Source organism: Lycium barbarum, chromosome 1 (assembly GCF_019175385.1).
Source record: "Lycium barbarum isolate Lr01 chromosome 1, ASM1917538v2, whole genome shotgun sequence".
In the NCBI taxonomy this organism is placed as follows: Eukaryota; Viridiplantae; Streptophyta; class Magnoliopsida; order Solanales; family Solanaceae; genus Lycium; species Lycium barbarum.
In genome coordinates this window covers 171,130,561-171,141,930 of record NC_083337.1, presented here as the reverse complement: position 1 = coordinate 171,141,930, position 11,370 = coordinate 171,130,561, and the positions used below count along the sequence as shown (strand labels likewise).

The 11,370-nt window shown below is 37.6% G+C and overlaps 1 protein-coding gene across 1 annotated transcript; it reads left to right on the top strand.

Annotated features, from left to right (window-relative positions):
* The first annotated feature begins 4,511 nt into the window (after positions 1–4,511).
* LOC132618185 (uncharacterized) lies at positions 4,512–5,697 on the top strand. The gene is made up of 3 exons (XM_060333251.1): positions 4,512–4,802; positions 4,867–5,040; positions 5,176–5,697. The coding sequence occupies exons 1-3, from the start codon at positions 4,512–4,514 to the stop codon at positions 5,695–5,697; spliced, it is 987 nt and encodes a 328-aa protein (XP_060189234.1).
* The last annotated feature ends 5,673 nt before the right edge of the window (positions 5,698–11,370 follow it).

Here is an 11,370-nt window from a genome sequence, read left to right as displayed (position 1 = left end):
TCAACCCAACTAAAATACCAAACGGACCAGCCCATACCCGTCTCTGACCCGATCCGGTCCAACCCTTCCGCCTTTCTAAAACCTAATCTCTTCAGCCCTAACCTTTCCCCTTTCCCGCTCTCGTCTCCTCCGCCTTCTCTCGTCTCTCTCTTCCTCCTTTTTCCCTCTTCTTTGTCATCTTCTCCATCTCTCTTCCACCCCACACCCACGTTCTCTCCACTTCGCCCGACATCGCCCTGCCATTCCTCACGCTCCCTGCCTCTCCACTTCTCACTGCCCCTCACGTTCCACACACCTCTCCTTGTCTCCCTCACTGCTCCGACACCATCACACCACTTCACTTTGTCCCCCACGCCTGTCTCCTCTTTCATACGCTCCTCTCTCTCTTCAATCTATAAATGAAGAAGGATTACTCAATTAAAGGGGGGGATTTTTGGTTTTTGAATGGTTTATTGTTTAGGAACAAGAAACCCGAATCAACAGAAAAGATTTAGAGCCAAAATTCCCTACAAAACATAAACTTTAATCAACAAAGACAACAAACAATTGCTCTGTTTTCCTTTCGTTTTCTGTTCAAAACGTTAGTTACTTTAATCGATTTCGAGCTCGTCGTGTTCGAGTAGATTCGTGACCGTCGACACCCCTTTCACTGCACCAACAAAAGGTAATCTTGTATATATTTGGCATAATGTTTATGACTCGACTGGCGCGGTTGTTGGACTGGTCATTTGCCTTCGTGGTCAAATCTAAAAAAAACACTGCATTCGCATAAAAAATATCATGTGTGGGCTCTGTTCTTCATATGTAAATGAATTTGTTTATTAGTTGTTTGCTTACATACTATAATGTAGGCTGTAGTGGAATTGTGTATATGAATGTATGTGCGAAATATATTTGAATATGCATAAGATATACATCATCCATTGAACTGTCTTGAGTTTATATTTGATTATATACTAACCCCTTTCTTTCGTTTTATGCATGACTATCGTATACGAGTCCGAGAGACTCGTTCATCCCCGCATTTGGAGTTGGGTTAAAAGCCCAACATGAAATTTCCTCCTATCAGTCCAATCTGCAGCCAAACAAGAAAACAAAATCTGGGCCAAAGCCCAATAGACAAGACGGCCCCAGCAGCCATATAGAGGAAATTATTGGGCCTAAGCCCAATAAGCATGAACAGTTCGGCTGGGCCTTAATAAATGGGCCAAACCCATTTACTCTTTTGCTCTCTCCCTTATTTTTGTGTATTTTTATTTGCTTTGTATAACTAACATTTATGCTTGTCAATTAAGATAGACTTTAGTAACATTAAGGGTTTTAGTTTAGTTATGGGTAGTTAATTACGTACAAATTACATTCACTTCTATTTTTAAAACTATTTATAGTACCTATAACATTTATTTGAGTAATCGATTTTCAAAATAGCATGATTACGTCTTTTGTTAAGGAAATAATAATTTATGCTTGCTATTTTACAAACTTAAAACGTCATAAATCTTACATTAACGTTAGCTTATTCTAAGGGATAAAAAAAAAGCAAACTAATTCAACGAATGACTCTTTCACTTTAGTTTCTTTTCAACACTTAGAAATACATATTTATCTAAAACAATCTTTAAAACTTTTATTAAATAACTCTTTTAAATTTTAGTCATTTTTTCTCCAAATACATATAAACATCACTCATCCTATTCCTTTTGGTTTATTTATAAACTCTTATTAAATCACTACATTTTCTACAAGTATTATTTTAAACAACACTATTACACTTTCGTTTTAAAACCTTGACGACATTTATAAGTCGTGTTTACAAAATAACATTAGAAATACTCTTTTATACAAATCATTATTTTTACACAAGTTTTATTTTAAATAGCATTCTCACATGGTTATCTACAACTTTAGTCATATTTACAAAGTTATTTCCTTTTCTATAATACTATATTTACACTTAGCCTAATTAATTATAAGTCCGGTCGGTCAACCATTGTTAATGGGTCTTAAAGGATGCCTAATACCTTCCCTTTAGACTAATTGAACCCTTACCTAGAATCTTAAGTTTCGCCGACCTTAAACAGAGATAACTTTAAAAAAATAACTTTAATAAACTTTAGGTGTCCTAATTCACCATAAATAATTAGGTGGCGACTCCTTAACATACACAAAAAATAGGAACCTCCAATATGTCGTACTTCTAACTTTAATTCTCCGGGGTTAAAATGGGGTGTGACAACGTGTTTATTAAAAAAAGGTCATCTCTCTTCTCTCTCCTATTCCCATGCAAACCCTAACCTTATTCTAAACCTTCATGGCGGCGCCGACTACTGGTCAGCCACCAAGCGGTGGCTGACCAGCCTTTGGAAATTTCCTCTACACTACAATTCGCTCCTTTGACCACCCTTTCTTCATCCACGAACCCTCACATGGCAGGATCTTCCTCCATAAACCCTAACCCTAATAGCCATGAAAACCATGCAAAAATGATGACAATTACTAAGAACTTTGCAACAATAGTGAATAAAGATGGTAATGACACCATGCAGACGATGGAAAATGTCATTGAGCCTATTCCAATCAAATCAGTTGACATAGTTGAAAGAGAACACGTGGTGGAATGGACAGAAGCAGAAGTTGAACCTATGAACATAATTGAGAAGCTCCAATATGCTGTCATTGGTAAGTTCTCATATGGCTAGCCGGAACTTGAAGAATTGAGAACTCGGATCCCATTGCAGTGTGGGATCAAAGGAGACTGTCGTATTGGATTATTTAGAAATAGACATATTCTTATGAGGTTTGAAAGGTTTGAAGACTACCTACAAATGATGTCAAAGACGGCTCATTACATTAAGTCGCGAGATGGAGGAATGTACCAGATGAGGCCTTTGTTATATGATACTAGATTCAAAATTGATGAGGAAACTACAATGTCGATGGCTTGGATATCCTTTCCAAATTTACTGCCAACTTTTTTTGTGAAGAAATCCTTATTCTCTCTAGCATCAGTAGTTGGTAAACCATTGCATCTGGATACGACCACTATTAATAAAACTCGACCAAACTGTGCTAGAGTTAAAGTTATAGTAGATCTTGCTGCTAATCTCCTAAAAGTAGTTAACATGAAGATCACAGATGAGAAATCTGGTGTTTCTAGGATTGTCAAGGTACAAATTCAGTATGATGTATTACCCAAATACTGCACAAGGTGTAAGTTGCAGGGTCATAATGAAAAAGGTTGTAGGATTTTACATCCAGAACTGAGAGTGGTGCATGTAGAAAAAGAAGACAAGGGAAAGACTGTAGAACCTCACGATGATCTGCCAAATAAGGGGCATTATAGGAATTTTAGAAGACCAGGGGGGAGATATGGTGGAGGACCTGAAGATTGGAATACTGTCAAAGATAAGAGGGTGTTTACAAAAGAAAAAAATCCAGAAAAGTTTATAGATGGGAGACCTATAAATTGGAATTTAGCAGAAGTTCAAACTCAAAATGCTTTTGAAGCTTTGCAGAATGAAGGGGTTATGGAACAAGGAGTAGAACCTTGTGGAGGATGAACTAACACTGCAAGTAGAGGAGGTGGAAGTTAACACTGTGGGGTTGAATGCTAATATAGTGGAAGATAGTTCTCCTGCAACTGAAGTCAAGGAGAAAGAGGACAAGGCTGAAAAGTTTGATATAGTGCATAATGCAACAGACCAAGTTCAAGAAGTTGTGCCACCTATAGGTACATCCAATATAGAAAAATGAGTAGACAAAGAGGAGGAGATCATAGTACACAGAGAGGAAGCTGAGAACAAAAGGGAAACTAGAAAAGTTCATAGTAATCTAGAGGAGGTGGTAGTAGATCATGATGGTTTATTAGAAGTTTCTCCTTCTAATAAATGGGGGGACAGGGTGGATGAGGAAAAGGATATGAGAGGAGATGTGGTGAATGGAGATAGTGTTGGCATAGATGATCCAGGTGGAGGTGGACTCTATTCACCTCAACCAACTGCTGAAAATGCTATTGTTCTCAGTAGTCCATTGGCTCAGCCTTTACAGTTATTGAAGACTGACTCCCCTATGCAGAGATTACATGATATTATTTCCCATAATGCTGAAAGTGTTGAAGGTCATTTGGAGGAAAAAGAGAATTGTCACATTAATGAGGATGACCTGGAGGAGTCTGTTGAGTAGAAGCTTGAGCAGGTATGCAAACAAGTAGATATTTCTCCAACATCAAAGGGAAAATGTGGAAGGAAAGGCAAGAAACAGATAGAAGGAAAGAAACCATTAGGTGCAGAGCCACAACAACCTACCAGGGTTGTGCCAAAGAGATCTGCCAGTACTAAGTCAAAGAATTAAATGATGATTAAAACATTCATTTGGAATATTAGATCAGTGTAGACACAACAAGCTTTTCACAGACTTCAAATGTTACATAGACATCATAGGTTTATGTCAGTTGCCTTAATGGAGCCTTTTCAACATGTTAGATAGATACAAAAATTCAAAAGGAGGTTCAGATGTATCAGGTTGGTGCAAACTGTAGTGGAAAGATTTGGTTTTTTGTAGAAGAGAATGTAGATGTGGAAATTATATCTGATACTGCACAACAGATCACCTTGAAACTTTTTCTTCAGGAGCACAATAGATCTCTTATAACAACTTTGGTCTATGCTAAATGTGATGAAGTAGAAAGACTGTCTCTTTGGGATAGTATTTATCAGTTAGCTGGCTCCTATGACATGCCTTGGCTAGTAGGGGGAGATTTTAATGTAGTGATGAATGAAGAGGAGAAAATAGGTGGAGTCCCTGTAGTCCCTCGGGACTATCAGGATTTTACCTTTTGTCTCAACTCATGTGATTTATTTGAAACAGGTTTTAAAGGCAGTCCTTTTACATGGTAGAATGGCAGGGCTGGGGATGATTGTATATTTGAAAGATTGGACAGAATCTTTTTTAACTCACTGTTTCAACAATGGTTTGGTCATATTGAAGTGGAGCATTTATCCAGGACTGGATCTGATCATGCCCCATTTCTTATTACTTTGGGTGAGGAAGTTCAGACTTTCATAAAACCATTGAGGTTTTTGAAATTTTGGAATGAGCATAAAGATTTCTTGGACATAGTAAGGCTGAATTGGTCTGAGGAGAGTATTGGCAATCCTTTTTTTGGTTTTTAAACAGAAGATCAAGAAAGTAAAAGGGGCTCTATCTGCTTGGAGTAGACTGGCTTTTGGAGATATCTTCAAACAACTTATCATCAGGGAAGATATAGTGAGAATTAAGGAACAACTGTTTGAAGATGATCGTTCTGAACAGAATAGAATAATCTTGCAGCTTGCTCAGGCTGAACTGAAGAAATATTTACATTATGAGAAAGAGTTTTGGAGACAAAAAGCAGGATACACTTGGTTCTCTGAAGGTGATAGAAACACCAAGTTTTTTCACAATTTAGTAAATGGAAGGAGAAAAAGGTTACAGGTGAATAGAATTCAAATATATGATGGTGAGTGGATAGAAGATAAGGAGCAGCTTGCAGCAGAAGCAGCTAATTTCATCCAACAACAATTCTCTCAAGAGCAGGGGGCTCTAGATTTTGGCATGCTGAAGCACATTTCTCAGATGGTCTCTTCTGAAAGCAATGATTTGCTTTGTGCACTTCCATCCCAGGAAAAAGTAAAGAATGTTGTTTTTGAACTTAAATGAGAGAGTGCTTGTGGTCCTGATGGACTATCAGGAACTTTCTTTCATTCATGTTGGGACATTGTAGGAATGGATGTATTCAGAATGGTTCAGGCTTTCTGTGAAGGTCATGCTCTCCCAAAATCAGTAACTCATACTAATTTGGTGTTGATCCCAAAGAAATCAGAAGTTCACACTTTTGGGGATCTCAGACCAATAAGCTTGAGTAACTTCATAAACAAGGTCATTTCAAGAGTGGTTCATGGAAGACTGGATAAGATTCTACCAGGTTTGATCTCTAGCAACCAGTCTGGTTTTGTGAAGGGAAGAAGCATTATTGAGAATGTGTTGCTCACTCAAGAAATTATCACAGATATTAGAAAGAGAGGTAAACCTGTAAATGTGGTGATTAAGTTAGATATGGCTAAGGCATATGATAGAGTGTCCTGGTTATATCTAACTAGGGTGCTCAGAAGAATGGGATTTGCAGAAATTTTTGTGGACCAGATATGGAGGCTGTTGGCAAATAACTGGTATTCAGTTTGTTGAATGGCCAATCTTATATTTTTTTCCACTCTATAAGGGGTGTGAAGCAAGGTGATCCATTGTCACCTGCTCTATTTATACTTTCAGCAGAAGTGCTATCTACAACACTTAATTCTTTATTTGGGCATGATCAATATAAGTGCTTTGGTATGCCTAAATGGAGTGCAAACCTTAATCATCTTGCTTATGCTGATGATACCATCATCTTTGCATCAGCTGATAAACTATCATTGGATCTGACTATGAATGTTTTGAGAGATTATGAAAAGTTGTCACGTCAATTGATAAATAGAGAGAAAAGTTTCTTTTACATGCATAAGAAATCAACAGTGCAGTTATGTCAAGAAGTTGAGCAGGTAACTGGTTTTACAAGAGGCATGTTTCCCTTCAAATATCTTGGTTGTCCTATCTTCCACTCTAGAAAAAGGAAAGTTTATTATAATGATCTAATTAAGAGGGTGAAAGATAGGCTACAGAACTGGAAAGGAAGGTTGTTATCATTTAGAGGGAAGGCAGTTCTTATCAACAGTGTCTTACAAAGTATGCCAATGTACCTTCTATCTCAATGGCACCTACTAAGTACACACTAAATGAACTGCATAAAATCTTTACAAGATTTTATTGGAGTAATAAGGAAGAAGGCAAGAGTAGACACTGGTCAGCTTGGCTGAAAGTGTGTGTTCCTAAACAGGAGGGAGGATTGGGATTTAGGTCCCTTTTTTATGTATCAAAAGCTTTATTCACTAAGCTATGGTGGAGATTCAAAACTTCTGGTACCTTGTGGTCAACATTCATGTGGAATAAGTACTGTAAGAAACATATTCCAACCAGGGTTCAATGGAAAGGAGGCTCACAATTATGGAAGAAGATGCTAGAATCAAGAGATGCTATAGAAGGGGAGATCTGGTGGGAACCAAGAAATGGTTCTGCTAACTTTTGGTTTGACAACTAGACTAAACTTGGTCCTCTTGCCCAAATTATGCCAGCTAATTGCCCTATGGATGACAGTATTCAGGAGGTTGCAGATGTGATGGAGAATGGGACTTGGAATTATCAGACATTGCAACAAACTGTGCCAGAAGATATTATTGATCATATAAGAAAGGAAATGCACATTGACACTCCCTCAGAAGATATGGATAAGGCATGGTGGATGCTAACTAGTAGTGGTAAGTACACTGTTAGTAGTTCATGGGAAGTAATAAGACAAAGAGGTACCTCAAACTGGTGTTATAAGCAATTCTGGACAAAAGGTTTGCCTTTCAAGATTGCTTTCTTCTTGTGGAGAGTGTGGAAGGAGAAGTTACCTGTTGATGATGTACTTGTAAAGATGGGGATATCTATTGTGTCTATATGCAGGTGTTGTGCTCAGCCCCACCAAGAAACAATGAACCATATGTTTGTGACAGGTCAATATGCTGCAGATATATGGAAGATGTTCTCGGCAGCAGCAGGTGTGCAAGACCCTTTCATTCAAGTTAATCAAACTATCAAGAAATGGTGGGACACAAAGTGTTCTTCAAAGCTGAAACCTTTATACCAAGCAGCTCTTGTAATCATACTCTGGCAACTTTTGAAAAGAAGAAACACAGTTTTGCATGGTGGCAACATGTCTAGGCATAGGGTCATATATGAGATTAATTTTAATCTCATGCAACTGGCCAAAACTAGATATCCATGGATGACAAATCTGCCAAACTCTTGGCCTCAATTGGTACAACATTTGGAACAATATAAGCCTCACATACAGTACATACTGGTTCAATGGATTATCCCTCATGCAGGATAGTTCAAATGTAATAGTGATGGTGCCTCCAGGGGAAGTCCTGGTCCTAATGCATCTGTATTTTGTGTGAGAAATCATGAAGGAGAGTTTATTCGTGCTACTGCTAGCAGGGTTGCAGATACAACCTGTCTGTGTGCAGAAGCAAAAGCAATGCATGATGGCATTATATTTTGTGTAACACAACAGCATCTACCACTGATATTGGAGACAGATTCACTTGGTTTAATGAAAATAGTAGAAGGGGACTGGAAAGTTCCATGGAGTATTAGTATGGAGGTGCAGAATATTTGTAACACCCCGTACCTTTAACGAAAGTTTTGACCACGATCTTAGACTTAGAAAAATCAGATAAAGAATGTGGGAATTGAAATTTTCCTGTTCAGTTGTGATATGGTGGTTTACGCCCATGAACAGTGATCGTAAACTGAAACCAAGAATTTCTGAACATTCTGGAATTTGACATTTTGAGGTCATATGGTTAAATACGGACCGTATATCACTTTACGGTCCGTATTTCAAAACGTATTTGGAATTTGGGAAAACTTCCTTGATGAAAGTTGTAGAGCTTTGAAATACCTTTCTAACGGTATATTATGGCGGTCAAACGGACATCTGTGCAAAGAGTTATGACCATTTTACCGAAGAGACGCAGTGCAGTCCGTATTGCAAAATACGACCCGTAAACTCAATTTACGACCCGTAAACTCAGTTTACGACCCGTAAACTGAAAATACGACCAGCACTGTTCATAACGTAAACTACAATTTCACAGGGCAGTATATATTCATCCATATCTGTTCAAGTCATTATTTTTCATTCCCTCAAACCCTAGAACGACTTCCTACTCTCCTCCAACATCAAGAACACCAAGGTAAGTCCATTCTAATTATTCCAACTCAATTCTAACATATATCCTTGTAATCTAAACAAGAAATCATCATTCCTAATCTAGGGTTTTCAAGAAAACCCATCTCAAGATTCAAGAATCAAGATTTAGGAAGTCTTCTCCAAAATTCAAGTCTTTAATTCAAGTTTTGGAGAAATTAAGGTATGTAGAACTTCCATCCACATGAGGGAATCTCTATGTTCTTCCCCATGCTTCGTTTCCTTGATATCCATGAAGTTCAAATCTTAGGGCATTAAACCCAACATATTGGTAGCCCGTATTTAAGTATTTATGTACATGAATTTTGTATCTGTATTCGTTGTTGTATTCCTAATCTTCCATTACGGTTATTAGGAACCCTAGCTTAATCCATGAATCATGAATTCTTCCTCATGTGTTCTCATCATGTTCATATGAAACTTTATGATTTTATTTTGTAAGTTACAAGCATGTTTTAAAGTCAATTGCAAATATATGATTATGAACTATTGTATTACTCATAAATCAAGAACATGTTTACAAGCTATTTCATGAAACCATGTTTACAAGTTATTTCGTGAAATCATGATTACAAGACAAGTACAAGTTAATTCACGAAAGTCATGGGCTTCTTAGCCAACTATATTATGTTCATATTTTTGGGAGTTGCACGAATTACCGAGAAGGCTCAGATAGCCTGAAACTATGTAGCCACCATAGGACAAGGATCGCTCCGCCTAGTTAGGACGATACCTTAATTTTACACTGAATGGATCCTCGGTCTTTACATGAGTCCTCATTTCTTGGCACAAGTATACTTGTCTTTGATTTCTTTGTATTGGCGCTCATTTCGTCCATCGTTATTCTTTGTTGACTCTCCGGTGTGGATTCTTTACAAATATGATCGAGCATCGCTCCACATCGATGGTCCATATAATTTTATAGCGTACATCCTCATATTCGGTACAATTAATGGTCCATGAACTATTTTCTAGTACCCAATGAACTCTTTTTATTTCATTCACAGACACTGCGTCCTTCCTTTCCTTCAAAATTTCCAAACTACCATTCTTTTGATGCTTTCGTTATAATAGTCGCTGTCATCCGAAATATCCTTTGAGTCTTATCATTCTCTTCATTATCCTTTGTGAACTTAGCTTGTAGCCTTTTTCTGCTCTTTTATTATTCTTTAAAACATGTCGCCGCATACTTAGGTACGGCGCCAGTTTGCCCGATATGAGGGATTCAAATCACGGTATAAACATATCGTAATTCACGTTGGCAAGAAACATTCTCTCAAGGTATCTTTCATCCTTTCCCTTTATGTCGGCCTCATGGTACACTTTTCTTTTCCAAATATCGTCGTATTAGAATTCACCAATCTTAACCTATAGGGAAAATAACATCAACTTACCTTGTGACACTTGTACCATATATTTTGTTGTCACTCGAACTTCGGTACCCTTGCTCTATTGATTCCTTCTTTACCGTAGCGCCGATTGCTGGAACTCGCATGTCCATCGATACAATCGCATATGAGATATCATACGCATTCATATATATATATATATATATATATATATATATATATATATATATATATATATATATATATATATATATATATATGTAATTACTATCGACTAGCCCATAAAATACTTCCAAACGCTATTCAAGCCTATCCAAATTCCATAGTTGTGACACACTCTCTGTCTCTTCACCAGTCTAGTCTGCCTCGTCCTGTGCGACCTCTTATGGTCTCCAACCGCCCCGTATACTCTAGTTTTCCTTAGGTTACTCTAACTTCTCATTTGTCTCTTATGTCTAGATATATAGAATTCCTTGCATGCTTCCCAGGGGGTCACCCATCCTAAAATTTCTCCCACCTTAGCACGCTTAACCTCAAAACTTTGGTGGGATCCGGTGCCTTAATGCTGATATAATCGCGTCCTCTTCCTCACATGATCTTTATTACGTGATTTAGAGCAAGTCGAAGTCTTATAGATTCCGAGACATTTCGTAACACGTCCTTTCTTTTACAATTACTATTTTACCCTTTTCGATCTTCAATATTCACCTTTTACCTGTGAGTATGGTTATTTTTTATCCTAGATTTCCAGATTCCCGATGGTAGCAAATATACCTTCATCGCCGTTACTTATGAATACTTTAGGTATCAACCTATTCAGATTTCCACTCACCATTCTTACATAATAATCTACAGCAAAACTGCTTGTCAACTTTCTCTGAATCCTTCAACAGACCTGGTTCCTCTTATACCATTCTTTCCTTTCAAAATCTATACATAGCAAATATCAACAATGCCTCACAGAGCATACGACTATTTATCACATTCTAGCCATCCGGAACTGCCAATTTCAGGTAACAGATCAAATATATCAATACTTACCGCAGTGACTTTCCATATCATCACTTACCTCCTTCCGTCGTATGTAAGGCTTATATATGGAATTTCATTTTCCTATGACTTGGCTCTATC

Bases quoted from the DNA above. Each gene is read 5' to 3' on its own strand.
- LOC132618185 (XM_060333251.1), top strand. From the start codon at position 4,512: ATGTATCAGGTTGGTGCAAACTGTAGTGGAAAGATTTGGTTTTTTGTA. The intron at 4,803-4,866 runs GTAGTCCCTCGG...TATTTGAAACAG, and splicing joins AGAAAATAGGTGGAGTCCCT to GTTTTAAAGGCAGTCCTTTT. The intron at 5,041-5,175 runs GTGAGGAAGTTC...GTTTTTAAACAG, and splicing joins CCCATTTCTTATTACTTTGG to AAGATCAAGAAAGTAAAAGG.